We start from the raw sequence: 26,015 nt of genomic DNA on the forward strand, positions 1-26,015 counted from the left end.
GCGGAGCAGCTGGGCCCGTGAGCCATGGCTGCTGAGCCTGCGCGTCCGGAGCTTGTACTCTGCATCTGCAACGGGAGAGGCCACAACAGTGAGAGGCCAGCGTACCGCAAAAAAAAAAAAAAAAAATGGCATGTTCAAAATAGGGTATTTTATACTGCTCCTTCTTTCTTAGAAGCAGTATGTAATTTAATACCCATGGGGATTTTAAACATTTAAATATTCAAGCTATATGTGAATATTAATGTTTAAAGTAACCAAGGGGAAAACTTGTACACTTTGAATCTTGTTAACTTTTGTTAACCTCTGTTAACTTCAAAGTCACAGGCAAGTCCACCTTTGTAAAAGTTTTAGTGAAGGCAGATTTTGCCCCTGGTCATTTTCCATGAGTCTTTGTGAAGACTAATTGGACAGTGGCAAATCATTTTAAAACAATACTTATAAAATAAATTATTACTACTCTTTAGTTAAATTTTGGTTTCAGCCGAGTTCTTGCTTACTCTTGTCATTACTGTTTACCTCTCAACTGTCTCCTGCTTCCAGTTACCCATAATTTTTCGCAAGTTATGATTCTATTTATTCCCTTGTTTCTCTCACCCAGCTCAGTTTACTCCATCCTCTGCCTGTCTTCCTTCTCTTGACCTCTCTCCAATAAATAGTCCTCTATCATTACCTTTGCCTGCAGCCCTCCCAGGGACACAGAGCTGCTAACAGTCACTAAAGGCTTGAGTACCTGACTTGGATTTGATTTTCTTTTTATCTCACCTGCTATCTTCCTTCATCCTAGGTAACTTCAATACGTATATAGCAAAAACTCCCGCAACTTGTCTCCCCTTTACTGCCAATCCCATTTCTAGCTGTAGTTCCCGTGACAGAGGAAGAGGTAGTTTACACCCGTAAACAGTGTGTGGTCTGCAGACAGGTAGCATCAGCATCACCTGGGGGCTTGTTAGAAATGCAGAATCCAGGCTCAACCCCAGAGCTATCAAATCAGAATCTGCATTTTAACTAAACGCCCAAGTCATTCATATGCACATTAGAGAGAAGGACTAATCTGCACCTTCCTATCACCAGAGTCCAGAATATCATCTCCTGCTTTCTCCAAGGCTACACCCCGTCAGTGGTCCCCTTTCTCTCCTATACCTTTACTTTCTTTTCTGCTGGCTCCTTACTCTCTGCCTGTAAACAGTATCAGGTCTCCCTTAACCTTAAAGATACCTCCCTTCCACCATGTATCCTACTCTTTTCACCTTTCTCTTCATCTCTGATTTCTTAAGAGTTCTTTTTTCTCCCAGGGTCCATTTTCTCACCTACTCATGCCTTAACCCAGGGGTCCCCAACCCTCAGGCCATGGACCGCTACCCGTCTGTAAGAGACCTGTTATGAACTGGGCCGCCCAGCAGGAGGTGAGCGGCAGGCGAGCACAGAAGCTTCATCTGCCACTCCCCATCGCTCGCATTACCGCCGGAACCATCTCCCCGCCACCCCCCCGCACCGTGGTCCGTGGAAAAATTGTCTTCCATGAAACCCAGTACCTGGTGCCAAATAGGTTGGGGACCGCTACCTTAACCTATGGCGCTCTTGTTTCTTCTTTGACCGGTTCATGGAAACTGCTCTTGTAAAGGTTCCTAGTGATCCTCTCTTTGTCAAATCCAGTGTCTCCTTTAGTCTTTATTTTACTCTGCAGCATTTAATACCATTAGCCACTTTCTCCTCCTGACTTTGCCTCCAGGTCACCAGTCTCTTCTGCTTCCTCTCCCAGTGTCTCCTCAGTCTCCTTCTAGAGCACTTTTCTCTAGGCTGTCTTGGCACACTTCCAGTCTGAAAGCTTCCCCTGTTTCCATCTTATGCACTCATGTGGTTTCAGCTGTTATGTATTGCTGATGACTTCTCACTCTGTAGCTCTTGCATTGTAGATTCATTTTTCTAATTTAATAAAACCATTTCTACTTTAATAACTTGAAAGCACCTCAGAAGATAGTTGCTACTAGAAGTAACAACAGCAGCAGAGTCAGAGTAGTAGTGGCTAACATTTTTACCATGTGCCACATACTGTGCTAAATGCTGTACATGCATTTGATCCTCATACAAATCCCAGGAGGTAGGTGCAGGTGTTATCTTCATTTTGTAGCTGGGGAAACTGAAGCTGAAAGGATTGGCCCAGGGTTGCACAGCTAGTCAGAGCCTGAATGTGAAGCAAGAGGCTGAGATCTTTTTATTTTTAACCTGTTTCTAATAATATAATTTTAGACACAAAAGGATATATATATATAATATAAAAATAAAGTAGTAAGCATGGTAATTTAATGAATACCAGAGACCCTACCACTCAGCCAAAACTAGAACATAACAATAACTTGTATCTATATACATGTTCTTCCCCATCCTATCTTCTTCCTACCCAGAGATAACCATTAGCGTTGTATTTATTATTTCCTTTCATTTTCAAAATTTTAGCCCATACCTAACATATATGTATATACTTAAATAATAATTTAATTTTGCTCATTTTTGAGCTAATGCACATATGCAAGAGTTTAGGGTATGTAAACTCACACTGGACATGCTGAGTCATGAGTTTAAGGTTTTTAACTTTACAAGGTAATGCCAAATTATTTTCCTAAGTTTTGGACCCATGTATACTCCCACCATCAGTGTATGAGTTCCTTGTGACTAACTGGGCATTGTCAGACTTTAAAATTTTTGCCAATATAGTGGTTGTAAATTATAGTCTAAATTTGTGATTCTTTGATCAATAATGAAGTTGAGCCTCTTTTCACATGTTTATTGACCACCTCTGTTTCCTCTTCTGTGCAGTTCTTGGTTTTGGTTTTTTGCCCATTTTCCTGTTGGACTTCTTTTCTTACTGACTTGTAGGACTCCTTTACATATTCTGGATTTTAACTACCATGGGTGGTCATATGCATTTCCGATATCTTCTCTAAGCTGTTAGTGAACAGACTTTCTTAATTTTATTGTAGTCAAATGTATCAAACTTTTCTTGTTATGGTTATCGTTTTTCTATTTTGTTTAAGAAGTCTTTTCCTATCTCAAAGTCAGGTATTCTCCTATATTTCCTTTTAAAATTGTAAAGTTTTGTTCTTAACATTTCAGTGTTTAATCCATCTGGAATTGATTTTTGTGTATGGTATGAGATAGGCTCCCACTGCATTTTCCCCATAGCATAACCATTAAACCAGCACCATTTATTAAATAGTCTCTCCTTTCCTCTCTGATCTGCAGTGTCATCTGCCATATAGCCATGGGTCTCTCTCTGGGTTCTCTCTTCTGTTCCTTTGGTCAGTACTAAACTTTCTTAAATTTTAGTAGCTTTATAATGTGTCCTGATGTCTTGTGGGGCAAGTAGCCTAATTTTTTTTTCAAATATTTAATAGACATGGTCCAGGATGGAAGGTCAGAGGGGCTTTTTTTTCTTGATGGGAGAATATACAGCACATATGCTGATAAGAATGATCCAAATATGGAATGATCACAAAATAATGTAAGAAAAAATTGCCACAGTAGTGCTCTTCAGAAGGCAAGAAGGCATAAAATCTAGTGCACATCTGGAAGGGTTACCTTACTCCATCCACTGAAGCAGGAGGAAATGCAGTGTTTGGGCACAGGGGCAGGTAAATGAGTACTTGGGGTGAGACCATGCAAAAGATCTCATCTGATTGCTTTTATCTTCTTAGGAAGCAAGGTCAACATTTGAGAGTGAGAACAGGAAGAAGTGTTGAAAGTTTAAAGAGAGAGGAAAAGGGATAAAATAGTTACTTAGAAGAACAGAAGAGTGATTGGACTTGGGAAATGAAGTTGAATTGCCAGACAGCAGTAAGGGCCCACATGAGGTTAGTGGTCATGAATTTAAAGTGAGAACAGTCAGATGGCTGTGTGTTTTTTTCCAGGCATATTCAATTGTGCAATCACGGAGTGGCAGAGAATTGCATTTAACTAGAATTGGCGGTTGCCCAGAGAATAAAGGAGGTTCAAGACAAGGGAGTTGAGGGTGTACGCAAGGAAGGGATTAATTATAATGATGGACCCATGGAATCCAATATATGTTCAGAGGGAAATAAGGATGTGAGGAAGGAGACAGGATCAACAGATTTTGTGTATCCAAGAATTCTTGGAGTTGGAGTACTGGATAAAGGGAGCGAGCTGGAAAGATAGCTCGTGATAGAATAGGAAGATGTTTAGATCAAACTGCGGAAGGGTGGCAGTAGGTGCTGATGACAGTGCAGGTGAGTTTGGTATTTTGAGTGGGACAGTTTTTCATTGTGTGAGCACTGTTCACATCACAGGACATTTAGTACCCTTGGCCCCTGCCCATTAAATGCCACAGGACCTCCAAGTTCTTATAATAACCTAAAATGTTCCCATAATTCCCCCCCAAAAAAACAGTGACTTAAAGCAGTATTTGCAAATACTCTCAGTGGTTGCGAATCACTTGTCTTTGAAATAACCATGGAAATGAGTGACTGAGGTGGAAGACGAGATCTTTGGAGAAGAGGAAGTCTAGGAACTTAAGAGGCCAGAGTGTTGGAAAGATGATCTCTCTGCATGTCGACATCCAGCAGTTATGGTATCGAATGACAGTGGGCCAGAGCTAAAGTCTTCAAGGAGAAAGGGGGAGTGACCCGGGGTGTCTGGAGGTGACTGCAGTAGGGAGGGGTGGTGGTTCACAATATTGAGACTGAAAGCTAGAAGGATTATTCTTCCTGGGGGTGGAAGCACAGGGGAGAGGAAGAATAGCTTAGAAATAGTCATGAAGATCAAGAACACCTTCCCCACCTCTGGGGGCCTGTAGTATAAGAGCTGTGGCAAAGGAAACAGTTACCATCTGGGGGTTGCAGGAAAAGAAGCAGCACTATCTTCAGGGGAAACCAGGTTTCAGTTGTGAACAAGTTGATGAGTAAAATATCTCGTGAATTTAGGAAATTTGCTGATGGCTGATTTCCAAGGGGCCCAGTGGAAGAGATTGAGGAATCTGGGTTGGGGGTGGTGGGAGCATTTAAGAGATGAGGTTATAAACGAACAGGTATAAAGTGACTGAGGATGAGAGTCCAGGAAGTGATAGATGCTCTGGAGCCCATCTTGTGGCAACCGAAGTAAGCAAGAATAAAGGGCGTAAGGAAAAAGGATTATTGATCGCTTAAGGCATATAGTGGTGTTGAAGTTATGAATATTGGTAAAGAAAGGAAAGAAGAGGTTCTTCAAGGAACCCACAGACTTCTAGATCCCCTTTATTTCCAGAGGCTCTCTGCCTTCATCCTCACTCCTGCTAGTGGAAGCATGAGGCAGAAAGGGGTAGGCTCCAGAACACTTAGAGCTCCCCTTCTTGATTCATGTGGCTATAAAGTGGAGGGGACTAATCTTTGTGGCCAGGAAGCCATGCAGATAATATACCTGCTCTATTGTCTCTTGCCATGTAACAAATTATCCCAAAACTCAGTGGCCTAAAATATCATTTTCTATGAGTCAGGAATCCAAATAGATGTAACTTGTTGATACCTCTATCTCGATCTCTCCAAAGCTGCAGTTAAAAGTATTAGCAGGGGCTCAAATCATTTTGAGGCTCAACTGGGGGCGGGGGTCCTCTTCCAAGTTCACTCAGAAAGTTGTTGGCAGGATTCGGTTACACACAGCTTACTGGGCTGAGGGCTTCAGTTCTTCATTGACTGTTGGCCAAAGGCCTCCCTTGGTTGCTTGCCACATGAGTCTCTCCATAAGGCAACTCCAACATGGCAGCTGGCTTCATTAGCAAGAGAGAGAATGCTAGCAACACAGAAGTCAGTCTTTTGTTATCCCATCTCTTTTGCCTCATTCTGTTTATTAGAAGCAAGTAACAAGGTCCAGCCCACACTCAAAGGGAGGGTATTACACAAGGGTATGAATACCAGGAGGCAGCCATCATTGAGATCCATGTCAGAAAGCTGCCCATCCCTGAACCAACCACTGATAACAGGGGATGAGAACTGGCTCAGACCAGTCAGGTTCTCCCCATCCCTGGAGCTGGAGTCAAGTCCCCAAATCACAAGGCTATCACATAATTGTGGGGAGGAGCAGAGGATAGAACAAATGTTGGGAGGACAGCCGGAGTTCACTGTAACCACTAACCGATATTCATACCTTTGTTCTTCTGACTCTGGACCTATTGTTCTTCCTGCCATATAGTGCTGCCTCCTTATGTCTTGCCATTGCCCTCTAGATCAAGCCCAGATTCCTTATTTCAGCATATAATGGCCTTCACACTCCAACCCCAGTTTATCTTTTCAGCCTCATTTCTCACCGTTCACTCTCATTTATTCTAAGCCAGTGGTTCATCAAGCTGGCTCAGGACCCCTTTAATACTCTTAAAAGTTATTGAGGGCCCCAAAGAGTTTTTGATATAGCTATTGATATTTACTTAATTAGAAATAAAAACAAAATTTTAAGATATTAATTTCCTTTAAAATAATAATAAACCCATTACTTAGTATAAATAACATGTTTTTGTGAAAAATAAATGCATTTTCCCCAAAATTTTTTGAGAAAAATGGCACGGTTTTACATTTTTAAAAATCTCTTTAATGTCTGCTTTAATAGAAGACATCAGGCAGGATTCTCATATCTGCTTCTGGATTCAGTCTGTTGTGATATGTTATTCTGGTTGAAGTATAGGAAGAAAATGTGGTCTTACATAGACATGTAGTTGAGAAGTGGAGTTAAGCGCATTTTAATAGTGTTTTCATATCATTGTGTGTATTCTCTGATATTACACCAATTCTGTAAGTGGTAATTTCTCAGAGGTTAGTTGCAGTGTGGAATCTGAACCCTTTGTATTCTGTTTGGTTAAAATCCATTGGACTGTCTGGCACTTTGAATAGCTTTTACACATTTGGAAAATCTTTGTTCCCTGAGTTATTCAAGTTTTCCAAATATTTCATTATGAAATCTTTTTAGTCACATTTTAAATATCACTGCCTATCTTGTCAGAAGAATCTACATTTTGGGAAGCTGTTGGTTGTGGAGGATTTAAGTTTTCTAGAATTCTAATTTTCACTTAAAAGCTCAGATTTTATCATTGGCGACAAATACTGCCATTTTCCTTGAAATAATAGACTCATTTCATTTATTTTTGACAAAGTGCCAAATACCCAAGTCTGAATAACCATAGTTTATCTGTCATCATTTTTTGCAGTAAAAACTGGTGCTCCATAAAATGATCCTATGGGGAGCGGGGGGGAATGATCCTATGACTTCACCTGCCTCATAACTTCTGCTTAGTATATTCTGGGTGTCCTTCAGCTTCACTGCCACCCTACAGCCTTTCAATGTGCCTCATATTCAAATGCCTCAAAAGAGAATCTGATTGGATTAGCCAGCCATTATCCAGTATAGAAGTGGTGTGGCGCTGAGCATGGCAACCAGCGCGTTAAGGAACAACTTCTGGCTGCTTACGTGGAGGAGACTTCCAGTCTAGCAGATACTCAGAACAGTGTGTCCAGAACATTCACCATTATGAATTAGCAAGATATATTCTCACACACGGCTGCACAGAGAGTAATTATGGTATGAGAAGTTAAAAAAATTAAATTTATAATTTGGTTTTATAAGTACTCATTTGATAGCACCTTGTTTAAAGACCCCGCCCCCAAAAAAGCATGTCCTTAAAGTTATAGTCACATTTTGCTACCACTTGCACTTTGTTTGGAACACTAGTAATATTCTGAGGCTGCCATCAGACCATCTGTTCCAAACATTCTCTTCAACATGGATTGAGCAGTTGCTACTATGAATTTTCTACCAGTGTAAACATAGAATGTATTGCCTTTCACATTAATATTAATAAAAAGACATTGTTATAAAGAATTTTCTTTGGTTGATTAACAATTTTTCATTATTTTAATGGGTGTCTTCCTCCTTCACAAGGGAGGAAAGTCCTCCAAAGTCTGTGAGTATAATCTTATTTCTAGTGTTTTTCTTTGTTAGGAGTCACAAGGCACTGAATCTTGCAAGTTCACAGATTTTAAATGTAATTTTTATTTAAGATTGGCTTTCTTATTTTGGTAGGAACAAAGGCGGCTAAGAAATGTACTTCTGCCATCTTGAGTGGATGGTAGGTTTAGTAACTTTTCCTATTTGAAGGTTCTGGAATTATTTGTATATTATGTACGGTACAGGATAGATTTTGGCTGCATAAGTGAAAACATACCCATGAGTGAGCACATGTATGCTTACAAACAAGTTCATTCACTCAGTGAAGTAAAGAGCTGAAGCAGGCTGTTTTTAGAAAAAATATTGGGGGCCCGAGTTCCTTCTTTCATTCATCTCATGAGAACATTACTAAGGGGTTTAATGTATTTGGGATAATGATGAAGAAAACAAAAATAGCATCCCTGTGGGGAAATGTGACCTGATACAATTTAAAGTGGGACTCAAATTGAAACGGAAATATTTTATCTCTGTCACATGGATGTAATCTAAATTTTAACAGAAATCTAGGCTTCTGTTCTTTTTGTACATCTTGATTTTATTAACTTTTGTATTTCTTTGAGCCATATGTCACAAGTAATTAAGTTATAAATATTATACAGAATAATCTGCATACTCTTCAAATACTTTTAAAATTTTCAGGAATTTACCTTTCCTTCTGACACCAAAGTCCTCACAAAGATGGATTATCTTGATTTTTCCATTGACTGTATGTATCCCAGCAATACATAGTACTGGAGTTGTACAGAGTGCATGCTACTGCACTCTGTTCCCTGCCAGACAGTAGACAAAGTTTATTGGTTTTTTCCTTTTTTTTTTTTTTTCTTAATGGAACACTAAAAATGCCCTAGTCATTCCTTTAGCTTTTTGCACTGATAGGTATAAAGCAGAGCCCCAGGGGCTGTTCTTGCTAAGTATTGTTAATGCTGCAGTGCAGGTTGGAATCTCAGAAAACCCAGTTATATACTATAAAGATGTGGATAGCTTTTATTCTTAATATCCAAAATCATCTAAAGGCTTGTTTTCTTTCTTTTTTTTCAGACCTAACTACCATAATGAATGCTGCATATTAAGAAAACCACAAGAAGGTTATACGTTTGGTTGTCTAATATTCTTGGATTTGATATGAACCAACACATAGTCCTTGTTGTCATTGACAGAACCCCAGTTTGTATGTACATTATTCACATTCCTCTCTGTTGTGTTTAGGGGAAAAAAGACATTTTAGCCTTTTTTAAGGTTATTGATTTAATTTCATGTTATTTGGTTGCATGAAGTTGCCCTTAACCACTAAGGATTATCCAGATTTTTGCACAAGCTTATACAAGTCTAGGATCCTTTATCAAGGCAGTTATGTTCATCAGTCTCCTGCCTTTACTCCACCATCACCAAACACTCAGTTAAATATAAATTAGCATTTTTTAAAATGACCACTCAACATAATGCTTAAGGGATTTCCTCTCTGTGACAGAACCCAGGAACCAATTCCTAGATACACAATGTTGGCATATTGAAGATAAACTTAAAATTGTTCTTCAGTTTTGAGGCCATGTGTAAAGTTTAATCATATTGTAAAATATCTATTCCGTATTAGAAATAGCTAGTTGACAGCTTATACTTCTCAAAACTCATGTTGTTAACGTACACAAACTCAGTTTCTATATGTGAAGTTAGTTAGTCTTTTGTGTTACTCCAAAATAAAGGCAATGATTTATTTTTTCCCAATCTCAGTACAATTTGAGCTAATCACTCAAGCTGGATTCTTTACATTTTAAAGCTGGAATCAGCAGTAGCCCTATGGGAAGTAAGACAAAGCATTGACTTTTAAATATAGACTTTTAAAATGATCTGTTGTTTTCTTTTGGAACTAGAATTAGAATAGTTAATACTCATCCACAAACCATTATTATGTGTACATTATTGTTACAATTGTGATAATAGAAAATTTTATTTATTTTTATGCCAGCTTATATTGTGAGAACACATTTAGTCAGTTTGGGTTTTATCAATCCTGTTATGCTTGTCCTTGGAACATCTTTCGCGTATTCGAGGTTTGTAGTTGAAAAGTTTACTGTAAAAAAAAATCAAAAACAAAAAAATGTATTGTTTTTACAGAATAAATTTATTGGAATGTGTACTGGGAGTAAGGTTTGAGGTTGTAAACAACTAAGTTAGTGTAATTTGGCTTCATATATGTAATGTGAGGTATTAATGTAATTCATATATTAAAGCAAAAATTGTTAACAGCAAGTTGACAATAGAATCAAGTGCAGGTGAGGGTTTTCTTTTTTTTTAACACTCTATGGGTTTTAGCGTTTTTTTAAACACTGTGGGGAGGGAGAGGAACTGGCTACATGATTGCTTGCACATCTAAGATACTTACCAGTTCAGTGGACCCTAAATTCACACACTTGACATTATCCATACATTGATTTGGACCCCATTTTCTTTTGGTTTTCTTATTTTGGTGAAGAGCTAGTAAATAACATGAAGGAAAAACATGAGTTGCCGTAAAAGCTTAGGGCCATTGATGATGATGATGGTAGTGGTGGTGGTGGTGATGATGGCAGCTGAGGGCATGAAAGCGCCAGTCCACTTACCACTCCTGGGCTCTGAGGAGGCGGCTGGATTTTTGGTTTGTTTCTCTTACTTAGCAAATACTGATTTTCCTCTATTATACTCACTCACATTTCCAAATATGAAAAGTTCATTAAAAGATAGTAGGAATGCCAGTCCAGTTCTTTTTCCTTAAAAGGTACTTTTTAATTTTGAATATTTTAATTTAAAAGTAATGAAATTTAATTAATTCATGAAAAGTCCTCTTCATTGCTCACACTAAAACATGAGAATGTAGATGACATTTTGAACTGGAACATATAACTGACAGATTTTTAAAACAAAAAGCGTAAAGACTACAGAACTTTTTCTGAAAAAAAATATACAGAATGTTTCAAATTTAATAAGATTTGTCTTCATAAAGGAGCAAAAATAATTTATTAAAAATATACACAGAAATACAATAGAAACATTTCCAGTCACCGATAAAATAAGGGTAATGATAAAGTTATAGATCCCTCCTTAGCTATTTAGACTCACAAAAAAATTTCAGTAAAAGCAATTTTTGAAACAGCAGTAAATAATATACTTTCCTTGGGAAAACATTTTTCAAACAACATTTTTAAATATTCTGATAATTTGTCTTTTATATTGAGGTTGATAATGAAACATATAGATCTTATATGCAAAAATATTTCTCCATCTGTATTTGCTACTTTGAAATTTTTAATATGCATAGACCATTTTCACTTTTGAACAGTTTCCTTTTCATGCTCACTATTACAGGAGCTAAATTGTAATTTTTCTCTTATATTTAAAGTGTGCAAACAGAATATTGAGATAGGTGGTCAAGTTTATTCACAAATAACTTGAAATATATTTCTTTAAACAAGCTTTCTGAATAACGTCAATTTTCTTTCAAAAAGAAATTTATCCACATAATTCCTATGATAGCTCACATATACAGTACGGAGCAAGAATTTATGTATTCTTAAATGTTCCTGTATGGGAAGAGAGTGGAATGGGACCAAATATTGGTACCAAAATAACAAAAGTCAGTAATCTAGAGAGAAAGAACATAAAATAATGCTTTTATTCAACTTTTTCATCTGCCTTTGTTTTTATGAAGAACTCTGGTTTGTAGATACAGCGATAGGCCAAGAGCTGAGGAAGAACTCCATATGCTATGTTTAATGCTAAAAAAAGGATTTTCGCTTCTTCAGGGACTCTGTAGACATAAGCAGTTCTAGCATGAAGAGAAGCACCGATGTGAGAAAACTGAGCCTGTTGCATTAAAAAAAGGGGGGGGTAAGCATGAATTTTGTGTTTAGTTGGATGCACGATGAGTTCCGAATGGTTCATTCAGACCATGCTCCTGTGCCCTCAAAACCAGGACTTTCAGACAATCCATAGTCTTCAATATTTCATTGAATTTAGGGCCATTCTTGACTTAACTGTTCAAATAAAGTAAACCTTCTTTAGCACGTCTTTATCAGGCTAGCTGTTTTTTAACGCATCTACTGCCCCCATACCAAACAGTAGTGGCTCAATTTAACAAAAAATCTGAATAAAATCTGCTTTTTCCTGATTTACATTCTGGAGATATCCTATATAGGAACTCAGTTGTGGCTCACAAAATGTGTTCCAATAAAAATGAAGCAAGTACAGAGTTTAGACAGCTTAAAATATTTTTAGCCTAACTATTTGAAGAGAAGCACTGAGGGAAGGCCTCAGCTTCATTTATCAGTTCTTTCACCTACTCCTTGGAGCAAGAGCTCAAAGCCCTTCATTATGCATTTTTTGTTTATTTATTCACATATTTGTTTTTTTATGCAACTTAAAAAATACTAAGGGTTGGGCTTCCCTGGTGGCGCAGTGGTTGAGAGTTCGCCTGCCGTTGCAGGGGACGCGGGTTCGTGCCCCGGCCTGGGAAGATCCCACACGCCGCGGAGCGGCTGGGCCCGTGAGCCATGGCCGCTGGGCCTGCGCGTCCGGAGCCTGTGCTCCGTAACGGGAGAGGCCACAGCAGTGAGAGGCCCGCGTACCGCAAAAAAAAAAAAAAAAAAAACTAAGGATTGTTTTGTAAGATAATGTGGGGGTAGGGATTTGGTTGCTCTTTATAAAATGGCTAATATACATGCAGGCAACCTTTTCAAATCAAATTATTTAGAAGTGTGGCTTGTCAGCATAATCTGAGTTTACAAAACAGAAAGGCAAAAGCTTCCCATTTGTACTTAGATTACGTGTTGAGAACATACATTCAGAATGTGCCAGTTGGTCTTTTTTGATACTTTTCATAAGCACAGGGGAAACTATTAGAAAAGGCTTCTGTGAAAGTATTTCCTCAGGATCCTTGTATCATTACAGAATGCAATCTTGGAGTCTGCATTTCATATCTTACTGAAATTCAAGATATACACAAATAAAGGATTGGGAATCTAAATGTAATGAGTGGTGACTTAGTTCATCAGGATCAAAGTGAAGAGACAGAAGATACTATAATCTAAAGAAGGCAGAGAAGTAACAAGAATGAAAACTAAATAATTTGCTTTAAATACATATGAGTTATCTTACATTTCTTTCCATATGAAATCAGTTTATTCTGCTAAATGGTTAATAAATCAGTTTATTCTGCTAAGTGGTTAACACAGATAAAAGTGTTACTTAGCACTTGACTTTACTATGATGAGCAAAGGACAAGTTTTCATAAGCAGTATGTATACAGATTGTATCAGTGACAGATTTTAACAGGTTACATTTTTGCAAGTTACTGATACATTCTGGGGGCCTCTGGTAGTTTTGCTGCTTTCTGAAGATAGAAATTAAATTATTGTGGTGGTGTGTTGCCAAGGACCCAGGGACCAACGCCAGTTCCAACGCAGGAATTGTCTGCATTGTGATCTGTGAGGCACTGAGAGGGCTCTGCCCTCAAACACACCTCCCCCGGGGCACATGCCCAAACAGAACCCAGCAAACGTTAAGCATTTCATCTCTGGGCTATGAAGACAAAAGACCTTGAGAGTTAAGGGCATTTGAGAGGCTGCCCTGAGGAGCTGCCCTTGTGGACATTCTAGGAACACTGGACAGGAACTTGGCCCCTGTCACTATTTTCTTCTAGGGCCTATTTTGAATAACAATATTTTTCTGAATATGTAACTAAATTTTTTCTTCTGGACTAGAGGCCGATTTGAACCATGGTTTTAAGAAATGTGCATTTGGTGTCTATCTTTATAGACACTTATACACATCTCAAAAATCACCAAATTTGGGGAAATGCGAACCATAGTTTGAGAGAATAATATGAGCAATCATGCCTACTTGCATAGGGAACCTGCTAAAAAGTCTGATTTCGCAGGCTTTTTTGCTGCACTAACCGGTGCAGTTAATACCTCATTTTCACAAACAGCAAACTCATGGCAACATTAAAAAATGACATGTCCTTAGATTAGATTGTAAGCCCACCGGGCAGGTACTGTGTCTGATGTTTTGTGTGGCACCTATCACATTGTTAGAGCTCAATAAACGTTCAACAGTAATGGTCTTGTGACTGTCAAAATACAAAAAAGCTTCTACAAAGCATTTCTCTATTTTTATACCTATTTTAGTAGGCCTTTTGCTTCAGAATTGTTTAACAAGGGGCAAAGATGATTGCATTTCTAATCAAAAGAGGTATGTAATTGAGAGAAAGAGCCTGAGGCCAATTTTCTGCAGTTTCCGGTACTGCTCATGGTTCTAATGGGTGTATTTATAGTGGCCTCACCTCTAGCTGAGTGAGCAACCTGACCATACCTTCCTCCCAAGGCATATGGCGTCCGGTTTCCAGGGTGCTGAAGTTTCAGAAAACCCTCAGTCTCACTTGAGGAGGGTTCCCTTCCCAAGCACATAGCTGCTAAGGGGCTGCACCGTGTCTCCTGGGTGATTTTCCCACCAGCACATGAGACCTCCTTATGACAGGGCTGAAGAGCTCATCCTGAGCACTATGCTAGTAGGATCTGGTGGCTTGGTGACCTCAGTGCTGCTGAACTGACACATGGCCAAGATGACAGGTTCAAGTTATGGGTCCCAGAAATTTCTCCGAAATTCAGTGATGTGAGGTTGAGCCCCTAATAATTTTTCTTCTACTTCATTCTAAATCATTTTTCACCTTAAATTTAGTTGAGATTTACTTTGTTTTTTTTTTTTGCTTTTTTTTTTTTTTTTTAAGAATGGATGGTTGGGATGGAAAACGAGGCAATAAAGGCAAAGAAAAAGGTTAAATTTTAATAGCTGTTTTCCTATAGAGACAACCTGGAAAGAATTTGACTAAAAATCACAATCTTGGATCCAGAAAGGAGACTTGAAAGAGTTTTGTGTGTCTACATAAATATTATAGGCAAAAACTAATGTGAACATTGGGACAGTAGCCAGGCTATTTGGCTGATATGGTATAAATAGCTAATCTAGAACCGTGTTACCGTTTCTTAGGGTTTTCTGAGCGCCATAGTCTTGTGGTTAAGAACACTGAATCTGGAACCAGATTGACAGCGTCAAATCCCAGCTTCACCGAAAACCAGCAATATGACCTTGTGTTAGGTATGTAACTACCTCTGGCTCCTCACCTGAAAAGCAGAATAATATGGAGTCCACCTCATAGGATTGTTATACAGGTTCAATGAGTTGATCTTTGTCAAGTGCTTAGGACAGTGCCAAGCACATGGAGCTCTTCCACAGACAGATACAAAACCCAAGTGAAATACTTGTTCATGATCTGGCACTCTACTTGCTTGAAAACCTGGGCCCTTTGTTTTTCGATTCCCTTGCTGATCTTTTGACAATTTCAGGACTGTCTGTCTCCACCAAAGGATAACAAACACGTAAAAAGACATTAAACCCAAGCTCTAGTTTTAATACTAAAAAAGATGTTTAGTGATGAACCACATCAGAAGCAAATGATTAAAATGAGATTTGCTTTAGTATCCCAATTACCCATGTTCTTCCTAAACCTTTACTTTCAGGTTTTCTTAAAGGCTTCCATAAAGGAAAAAACTTAATAAAACTTGTCCCCCAGTAGAGTCAACTCTTGACAACCAAATTATCCACAGATGAGCCTCCAGACCCTTTTGTGAGAAAGTACATGGCACCTGCATAGCCAGGGGGTGGGAGAGTCTGAGGCAGCAGGTGGAAAGGGGCACTGGCATTGCCTGACTGAAGTGGAACTGCTCCTGCTTCCATGGCTGCGAGCTGTTAATTGGATGACATGGCAGGCTCCCTGCCAGATCCACTGTGAATCTGTCCCAGAGCTTTCTTCCAGTTTCTCTGATTTTTAGGTAATTATACGCAATACACACAGCTACAGATTAATGTATCTTCTGAGCAACATAAGGCATTTCTCCTCCGAACTCTTACTGGGAAGCTTCTAACAACAACAATAGTAACAAAAGCAACAAAGAGGCCCACAGCTTATAATGTGCCAGGCACTGCTCTACGCCCTTTACACATATTACCTCATGAAATCCTTAACAGCAGCTCTATGAGAAAGGTACTATTATTATTCTTACTTTATAGAAGAGGAAACAGGATCAAAGAGGTGAGTGACCAAGGTCACTGAAGTGATCAGTGAATGAGATTCGAACCAGTCTGCCTCCAGAGCTCATGGTCTTAACCATATTAACGATATCTTTTCTTTTAATTTTCAGTGATATTTTAGCAGAGGAAAATTCTTCAATTAAAAAAATGGTAATAAGTAGATCTAAACAGCCTGTAATACTTTTCAAATTAGACTTGAAACTTTAATTTTATATGAAAAGATACTTGGGTTAAAGTCCCCAATGGAACTCTTCGGTGTAAAATGTGTCCTGGTTTTATTGCATTTTAGTTTACCTTTTGATTTATCTTTTGATTTCTGAAGGCAGCAGGTTTGGCAGATTCCTAAATGGTCTGAAATGAGGGACCTAATAACTACTAACCATGTTTTCCATTGACTTGTACTGATCTAGAAGTTTTTCAAGGATTTTTTTTCTTATTGTTAAGTCACAGGTTCTTGGGAGTTTACTAGATCTTACAATAAAAGCAGATTTTGATAAAGTTAGTGGGATCGTGAATACATAAAGCTTCTAAATTAGGAATGGCAGTTTTAGCAAGCTCGGGGTGCTAATCAAGGTAATGGAGAGCTTCTATGATGAATGTGTCCGATATCCTCTCAAGATGAGAATTCATTTCGTGAGCAAGTATTCGCTAAGCAGAAAACAAATCACACAACTGGAATTCAGCATTCTCATCATATGCACTGTTTTGTTGCAGTATGATTTGTAACTTTTCCTTAGGCTAAACACTCTGAATAGGTAGATATTAAAGCCCAGCTAAGAGTTATGGGAATGTCAGACATATAATTCTCAGATTACACCATTCTTCTGTTGGGTTGGGAGAAACATCCTTCTGACATTGACAGAATCTAGTCGACAGCCTCAGGCTACCTTTGCAAATTGGGCAGCGATGGATAAGACCAGAGATTTCTTCAAGGCCTGGCGTATGGCTGAAAATGCCACTGCTGCTGCCAGCCGCTCTGCTATCCACACTGCCTTTCCCAGAACCTCCTGGCTGGAGTCACAGGTGCCTGTCTGCAAGCTTAGCCTCACTAGCAGGTACAGTGTAGGGTTCATCTTGCTGTTACAGATTTAAGTACCCATTCGCCCCCAAGCTCTGACCATCCTAAGCCTCCTGACTCTGCTGACCCTGTGCACATGGCTAGGCCCTGGCCTAGGTCTTCCTGCCTAGTTCTCAAGTTGTCTCCTGAGACTTGACCAGGTCCAACACTTGGCCTTACTCTTGCCAGCCGCCTAGCTGATGACACTCAGTGTTCCTGCATCAGGGCCTGGTGCAGGGCAGACCAAGGTACATGGCATGCAGAGGAAGCTGGATTGTGCAGGCAAAGCACACGGGCAATGAGTAGATGTTGAACCCTGAACAATCTTATCAAGAGGCTGGTAAGAGTGGGGCGAGTGGGAGGCCCTCTGTACCCTCTAACCGGGGCACACTCCAACATCTAAGCACTTCCGCAGTCTTTTCAAGTCTATTCAGCCAGTAAAGCCCACAGCTCAGGTGTCATTGCCTCCCGCTCCCAGAAGGTCCTCTAACTCCTACACGCCACGTACAAAGTCTTACTCTGCTGTAGGATTCTGGAGCATAGTTAACTGTTTGCATGAGGAGAGGAATAACACAACAGAGAAGAATATGGGCTTTGGAGTCAGATGGGATTTTATATCCCTCTTCTAGTAACTTTGTGACCTTAGGCAAGTAACAACTACCCTGGGTCTCGGCCTGCTTATCTTTAAGTGAGGCTTTTGAAAAACTTGCAGAGATGATGCTATGTGTTCATCACACAGTTTTTTCTGAGGCACACAGGAAGACCACATGTATCAGCCTCCTCTGCAGTTGGGTCGGTGCCAGGCCTGACTCTTGAAAATATCCCACATGATCTTTGCACAAGCAATAAATAAAATTTTATTTTTAACCACTGGATATTTGCTACTCCAGCAGAGCACACAGCCTGTCTTTACACAAATAGGTAAGTAAAACACTTAGCATGGCTTGCATTGCATGAAGTAAGGTAATGAGAGCTCAGACTATCGTAGTGGCAGTGGAGCTGTAAAAAAGTGGCGGATTTGCAAATTACTCTGGCAAGAGAACTAACCCGGACCTAGTGATGGGCTACACGTAGATGGTAAGGGAATGGGAAGTGTAAAGAACTACTCCACATTTTTGACTTGAGCTGCTGGATGCCAGGAAGGGCTATGTTCAGAGATGGGGAAATGAAAGAGAAGTTGTGGGAAGGATCAGGAGTCCCATTTTAGACATTAAATCTGAGATGTCAGTAAGACACCCAAGTGAAAAGAAGGAGTTTGGAATTAAATATAAGAGTCTGGGAACAGTTTGAGCTAAAGATGGGAAATTAAAAGTTATCAGCTTATAATTGGTATTGAAAGACATGGAAATAAAGACCCACACCAAGGCCTGAGAAATAAGGTATTCAGAGGTCTGCAAAGAGGGTAAATACTAGTTCTCTTTTCTTATGTCCTTCAAGGAAAGGACAGGAACCATTACTTCTGAATACTGCATCAACTTTTTTGATATTTATATTCTAATTCTATAGTTAAGAAGAAGTACCTCAGACTGCAAAGATTGAGCCCAGTGTATTAACCCATAAATGCTGTTACTGGTTTTAAACCCTGTAAATTCTCGTGTGTCTTCTTGCCATCATAATTATTATACCATGAGTATAATTAACTGTATATGCCTAGAGTTCCTGGATGAACCTCATTTTTATGCCTGCTTGAAAAGAGTGAGACAAAGATAATGATTTTAAAAGATGAGTTCACTTGGGTTTTCTAATTTACAGTAAGAAGAGAACGAAATAATTTTCTTCCTTGTTCATAAGATCACTTTGTTTTGATAGGTTGTTATCTTATAAAAATATGCTTTGAATGATAATTCCATAGATAATTTCATTCCCAGTTCAATGAAGTAAGCATTCACTGAACATCTACTGTAGGCCAGAGGCTTGGCTAAGTAGCAGAGGGGAGGAATGGAATGACAGGCCCAGCTTCCCAGGAGCAGAGCTTTTTTAAAACCAGTTTCCCTGGTCCTGTGTAGCATAATATAGTGAACTTCTGAAATCTTAAATTAAGATAGACATCTTAATGATAACAGCTCTCAATTCTCTTTTAGTAGCTGTGGTGTTCAGAGACTGGGAAGCAGCAGTGCCGCTTGCTGGGTATGTGACCTTGAACAAATCATTTAACCTTGCTGGGCCTCAGTTTCCTCATCTGTATAACTGAATGGCGCACCTACCAGATTATGAGATTTAAATAATGCAGAAATGTCTTCCAAAGAACTGTAAAGCAAAGGGCACAACATATCCAATAACTGTTTCCTACCCTAAAACACAGAGCAGAGATATTTTTTAGACACTCAACAATGACAGCCAAATCCCCAATAAACTTTCTTAACAGCATATTCTTAGTACCTGAGCTAGACCTCCAGCATGTATCAGTGTTATGTCAGGCATCCAGGAGCATCCAGGAACCACTAAGCCATAAAGCGCCATCACAAAGTAAGGGACAGAATAGAACAGATATGCCAGCATCTACATTGAACAGAAAAATAACGTCATCAGTAAATTAATAGTTAATCTGGCCTTATGAAAAGCACATTTTCATCAATTAACATTTTCCCCTTAGAAAACGTTAACTCCTATTTCCTACATGGTATCGCATCTTCCCATTCTTTAAAAAAAAAAAGAAAATTAATTTTAGAAAAATCTCAGGCTTCATAACTACTTGACCTGGATTTTAGCATAAGCAGCAGGATCCTTTAGGTAGGGCTCTTGAAATTGCGTATATAATCGGCAGAGCTCGGCTGGGCAATCCAAAGCAATCTACGAACAAAAATGAATGCATTATAAAGATACAGTCACATCTGGTTCTTAATGTTTGCTGATAAGGCTAAACGTGCCAGGTTTAGTCACAAGCTGCTTTCTATTTAACAAAAGCTATTTTAGAAGCTCATCAGTAAAAAGAAAGAAAATAAATACTCTACAGATTTACTCTGAAGAGATTAAGTAGAGGTTAATAGTGGAGAAGGAAATGGAAACTAATACTCTGTTCTTGGGGAATCTTTCGAGTATTCAGTTTAAATGTCTAGGTTTGGCTAACCAAAGCACAGCTTGCTTTAGGTTATCAGTTTCACTTTTCCTGGGAATAACTCACCAACTATTCCCTGCAGGAAGAAAAGTACATTTCTATACCAAATTCATCTTTACTGTGCTTTGCAAGATTCAAAAATAGCATCCTCCTATCTCCAGTGCCTCACAGAGTAAATGGCCTTTGGGGGCAGTAAAGGATAATGATTTGAAAGTGAGGTCCTCTCTGAAGCCACCTCCTATATCCACTTTGAAAGAGGGCAGAGCAGATTTAGTCATGGCAGAGTAGACTTTAGGCCACAGAACAAAGTGTCTCTCTGGCACATTACTGGGTCCCCTCTGAGTCACCTCCCTCAGGTACCATTCCTTGTGTCCTTAACCATAAATGTTGTCCCACCTAAATAACATGAATACGTCAGTGGCAGAGTTGGTAAAAATGGGCCCCAACCTAAAAGCCCCACCTACCAAGGGTACACACTCACCCATGCACACGTTTTTCTCATGTGCACAGGGGAGTGGAGATGGCTATGCAAGAAAACAGTTGGGGCTCATTTTTATTGTTGCTGTTTTTGTTCTTTTGACTTTAGGAATTACAGCAAACTCAACAAAGAATGTTTCAGTGCTCTGTGGTCTGAGCAAAGCCTATGGCCCTGCTTTCTCCTTTACTTCCCTTCCCCATGCCACTCCTATTAGCCAGCTCTGCTCCAGGAAGTTTCTGATGATCCACAGAGGGAGACAGCTCTTCCCTGACCCAGCTAGCCGCCCCCAAACAATGAATCAGCTGCATCGGTTTACACTTGCCACTCTGCCCCCAACTGCTGTGCAATGCCAGCAGCCTTAGAACAGTAATTGTCATTAAAGCTGAATATAATTACCTGTATAATTCTGGCTGCTCAAATTTATTGCTACTGAGCATAAACCATGAAACCGGGATATTGTGAAGGATCCTTCATCAATAAAAATAGTAAGAGCAATCACTTACTGAGCGCTTATGAGGTATAAGGCCCTCTGCAAGTGTTCGATGTGCCTTATCATTTAATCTTCAAACAGTACTATAAGGTAGGTACTGTTATTTTACAGAGGAAGAAACTGAGGATCAAAGAGGTTAAGTGATTTTTCCAAGGCCACCCAGCTAGTAAATGGCCAGGAGTCTAACACTTTACTCCGTTACCCCTTCCTCAATCCCATCTCCCTACTCCTGAGAACACATGGATGCTCTGTGCCACAGTTTGACTAGTCTTAAGTTACCACCCTTACCAAAGATACTTAAATCAGAAACATCAAAGGAACCAAAAGAATGAGACTAATGGCTAATTTTTCAGGTACAGAGCTTGATCTAAGGACCTGAAGGAGGTGGTATGGAGCAGCCCAGAAGGGACTACCCCTTTGGGAGGAGAGGTCTGGGGTGAGGGTAGGAGAGTGTCAGGAAGCAGGTCCAGGCCTCCAGGCTCTAATGGGAGGTATGTTTTGTTAGTGCACTAGGAAATCTGATTAAAAATATACTTTATGTTATTATGATCTCTTATGCTTACCAAGCCTCTAAACAGGCAAAATCCAGTTGCCAGAAGGAGACACACAACCAACATTAAATCAAATGGTCTTCTCAGCAGGTCTTTCGCTTGGATTTCTTGAATGACCTAAAGTAGAGTTGGTAACTAATGAGCAGGCCCAAGGTGCCAAAGAATAATCTGAGATCTACTGAAACATAGATACAATGATGATGGGTGATAAGAGAATGCTGAAGATTCAAAACCACTAGCCATGTAACAGGAAAATAATTTCTCCCCTCAAGTCTCAGTTCCTCATCCGTGAAATGAGACTGGGCCAGGTGATCTCAAAGGGCCCTTCTGGCTCTATGAGGCCATATTTTTTTTGAAAAAGCATTTTTATGATTATAAATGTAAAATACACTCATTTTTAAAAAATAAACCATTAACCCATCATACTTCTATTAACAGTTGTTATATTTTCCAGTCACATACAGTTATATATATATATACACACATACACATTGTACTACATCTGTATGTATAATATATAATCTACATTTATTTTTTCACAAAATTAGGACTTAATGTATAAACAATTTTGCATTTGTTCTCTTGCCTCTCACTATCTACCTATCAGTACTTTACCACATTATTAAAAATTCTTCTAAAACTTAACATCACATGGAAGTACCATATCTCTGATTATTGGACATTTAGGCATTTTCACTGTTACACTTAATGTGATGATGAGCAACTTTGTACATAAATCTTTGACAGTATCTCTGATGATTGTCTTAGGATAGTGCCCTAGAATTAGAATTACTAGATTAAAAAGTTAAATTTGTTAAGGTTGATAACACTGCCAGGTGGCTTTGCAGAGCGATTCTGAATTTATGTTCCCATCAGCACTGTATGACAATGCCTATTTCTCCCCGGCCATCACTGTGTTTTAACAGTTTTTTTAAATGAACAGTCTATGTGTCTTACAACATGAACGGAATGGTGTTGATACACTGACATGGAGCCGAGCAAGGACCAAGGCTATGGTTACTGTTCGCTTATTTTTTAACAATCACCTCATTCCTCAGAAGGGTGTAAGGGAGTACCAGTTGTCAATGTGCCAAGCTGAGTTTACATAGCATGTGTCTAAATGTTTACAAATGAAGTGTCTGTAAATTAAAATGTATTTTAATGAATTCTATTGTAAGTCTTTTTGTAAAATGAAGAATCGTGTTCTGATTATCTGTAGTAACTCATATTTTCATATATCAATTTTGCTTAAAGGATCTTGCTTAAGGATCTAATACCTATGAAAGGAAGAGAAACTTAGAAAAGTGTCACTAGCTTAGAAATGAAGACCTTAACAGAGTACCTGCCCGGCCAGTATTGTTTCACCTTGACCACCTCGGCTGTGAATGGAAGGGAGGTGTCTCAGAAGACGTCCTGTAGCCAGTCTCCATGTGCCTGGATCTCTTGGTAATCAGACCCTATGGCTGTGTGTGCTACCTGGAACAGCAGTATCTCTCCAGCCTCCCTTTGGGGCAGTAGTGCATAGTTATCACTGAAAGAGGTACCCAGGTGCTCAGACTCCAGGCTGTTAACAACCCCAGACAAACCTCACGCTCCGCACACTAATGCGGAATCTGATGGGAAGAGCCAGTGTAACCTCTGGCACAGGAAGTTCCAAAAAGCATGGCCTGGCCAATCAAAGCAGATCTATTCACGCAGAAACAGACCATTCTGGCCACCATAACTAAGGTGTGAACCAGTGCTGCAGAATCAGCAGTCACACTGATTGAATGCTCCAAAGGCTCCATCCCTGGAGGCATGGTTCAATCCAGTAGCCAGTGGATATGAGTGAGCCCTGTGAGTCTGAGAACAGGTTACATTTAACTTAATAAAATCACCTTTGAGGGATAATTATAATTTTCTGATGGCTGATTATAGATTCTGAAACCAGCCCAGACAGGAAGACAAGTATATGGTATGCTTAAGAAAAAAGCAGGGCAAATGCGTGTTCCATACTTCCCTATTTAAAAGAGAGAAAAAAAGAGAAAGTCAAAAGTATATCCAAACACAACATGTAGAACACCTCCCCGTCTCAAGTCATCTAAAATTTTGATATGGGCCAGACAGTATTTTTAATGAGACCAAAAACAGGTCAATTTAAAATTATTAGGTGTTTATTAACAGGCATGCCCTATCTACAGTACTTTAAAAATAGACAATATAATATCCTGATTTCTTGCATGCATAAATAACTCTTCTACATTAGCTTTCAAGAATCTTAATTTTCAAGTACATTTATCAAGTTCCCATAGTGTATCAAGAGTTATATATAATACAAAGAGTTGTAGGAAATATTTTCACACTGAATGTAGCCACAAACACAATATTTACCCCACTAGATCCTTCTAAAAGTCAGGAAACACTGATACTAGTCTAATTGTTCAGTGTACACTTCTGAAAATTGCTCAAAAGCATTTCTTAAAAGGTGAGATGGAAGGGAAAAGGAGTAATTCTGCAAAACAGCTTTTTTGGTATACTTGGAATTTCTTGGTTCTATTACAACCAAAATAGCTTCCCTATTTAAAAACAATTCCTATTGTTCGAGAAAAGGAAAGTAAACTTTAAGATAAAGTTTCTTACCTACAATGTTTCCTGGCACAAAAACAACAATGCTCATAATAATAGATCCGACCCAATATAGGCCAATGGTTCTATAACTTTCCCTGTAAAGAAAAAAATCCTGACATAAAACATTTGTCTTAGAATACTATTAGTATAAGATGCTCCACAATATTATCTTTGTTCTAACTAGTAAAGTACATAAATCAAAATGTACTGAATCAAGAGTAATAAATCAAATACAAGGAACCCTGGTGATCAAACTGCATTTCCATATGTGATATGCTATAGAACCCTCTTTGTGTCCTTTTGAATAGGAAATTATGCTTGCTACACTGATCTATTAAACCATACCATAGTCATCACTATCAAAGGAGTCCTGCATTTCACTATTATTTATGAAACTCACAGCATGAAAGTAAAAAGAAGGTTCAAAGAAAACTGGATCCATATTTTAAATCATTTAGTAGGATGTTAAGTGGAATTTCCCTGGTGTCACAGGATTTTAGCCAAAGCCCCAGAGATAAGTATAAGTGATACCTACCCCATGTTCTGAAGGAGCTGCTAGACACATACCCCTAATCTTAATAGGCGATGTTGACAAAAAGTGTTTGCAACTGATAACTGACAGTCACCTCCATAAGGGGCCATGAGAAATTCAAAAAGAGATTCTCTGATGGGAAAGAGAAGTGGAGAATACTGTGTGCTTCCTGCCCTGCCCTATCCCCCAAGCCAAATGCATCAGATCCCAAGAGGCCCGTTCACAATGACTGGGATTGTCAGCAGGGGGACAGACCAGAATCTTCCTCCCCAACTGGATGCTAATCGAACCATAGAAACACTGGCCCACTCCTGGCAGCAAGCACAGCCTGGACATTCTCAGAAATACCTGATGTGTTCCCTGGAGCTTGGGAACATTCATGAAGAGATGGGCAGGGGGCCTAGAAAAGTCCAGAAATTAGTTGGAACTGTCCTTGAGTGGATGACTGAGGGCATGGGAGGGGCACAGGACAGTTGGTCAAGCTTAATTTCAACCTGGTGTGGGGCAAAATGCACGGCTTTCTCTAACCTGGAGCCAAGGGGAGGCCTGGGAAGGTAGCTGGGCTTGAGCCATCTTTAAAGGATTCCCCACCCCAAAGGGCGTGCCTTCTGGGTTGCAGAGGCCCCAGCAGAAAGAAGCTGTGCGTGTACCACCATGGGCAGGAGAGTCACACAAATTCAGTCTGAGAGAGCATTGCTCATTTCAGGGATCAGTGTAACGCAGAGGTTCCTTCCTGTGGTAGGGGTCTCCAAGAACCCACACATGTGCCCCACAAGACAGAGCCAGCATATCATAACAGAGGCTACCAATTCCCAGAAAGCAGCAATTGTCGTGTAAGACTGCCCCTCTTCCTTTAACCGCGTGTACATACACACATGCTCCCAGAGGAGCCAGCCGCAGAGCAAGCTGAGAAGGAATAAAGGGACAGACCACGCACCCCAGCCTCAAAGCAGGCCACTAAGCTTCAGGGGTAAGCCTGAACTGGAGGGAAAGACAGCTCTGAACCGAAAGGAGTTTGAAGTTTTGAATTACTATGTGCTGGGCTTTAATTTCTGAAAATGAGACTGCTCTTATAAGAAAACATAATCAGAAAGTGAAGGGGTCTGCCCGAGCTGTCCATCATGGCAGAGGAGAAATCCAAAGGCATATG

The 26,015-nt window shown here is 39.6% G+C and overlaps 2 protein-coding genes across 18 annotated transcripts in view; one reads left to right on the forward strand and one right to left on the reverse strand.

Annotated features, from left to right (window-relative positions):
* HDGFL3 (HDGF like 3) overlaps positions 1–9,793 on the forward strand; it is a 95,883-nt gene extending 86,090 nt beyond the window's left edge. The window contains exons 6-7 of one of the 2 annotated variants that reach the window (XM_007129827.4): positions 8,053–8,098; positions 9,016–9,793. In XM_007129827.4, the coding sequence (XP_007129889.1) occupies positions 8,053–8,091 (39 nt within the window). In that variant the 3' untranslated portion in view covers positions 8,092–8,098; positions 9,016–9,793. The remainder of the gene's footprint in view (positions 1–8,052; positions 8,099–9,015) is intronic. The other variant, XM_007129828.3, reaches the window with a different exon arrangement.
* The window catches only part of TM6SF1 (transmembrane 6 superfamily member 1), a 55,148-nt gene that overhangs the window by 17,339 nt on the left and 11,794 nt on the right, over positions 1–26,015 (reverse strand). For 3 of the 16 annotated variants that reach the window (XM_007129829.4, XM_028495266.2, XM_028495268.2), the window contains 6 exons: positions 24,346–24,428; positions 23,604–23,725; positions 21,739–21,843; positions 19,850–19,942; positions 19,532–19,651; positions 10,720–11,814 (listed from right to left, as the gene is read on the reverse strand). In XM_007129829.4, coding sequence (XP_007129891.1) covers positions 11,623–11,814; positions 19,532–19,651; positions 19,850–19,942; positions 21,739–21,843; positions 23,604–23,725; positions 24,346–24,428 — 715 coding nt within the window. In that variant the 3' untranslated portion in view covers positions 10,720–11,622. Of the gene's footprint in view, positions 1–12; positions 1,924–2,065; positions 2,183–8,624; positions 8,748–9,937; positions 10,046–10,101; positions 10,450–10,719; positions 13,034–14,769; positions 19,444–19,531; positions 19,652–19,849; positions 19,943–21,738; positions 21,844–23,603; positions 23,726–24,345; positions 24,429–26,015 lie in introns of those variants that run through there. The other 13 variants (XM_028495259.2, XM_055087896.1, XM_028495260.2 and 10 more) reach the window with 13 other exon arrangements.

This window comes from Physeter macrocephalus, chromosome 11 (assembly GCF_002837175.3).
Source record: "Physeter macrocephalus isolate SW-GA chromosome 11, ASM283717v5, whole genome shotgun sequence".
NCBI lineage: Eukaryota > Metazoa > Chordata > Mammalia > Artiodactyla > Physeteridae > Physeter > Physeter macrocephalus.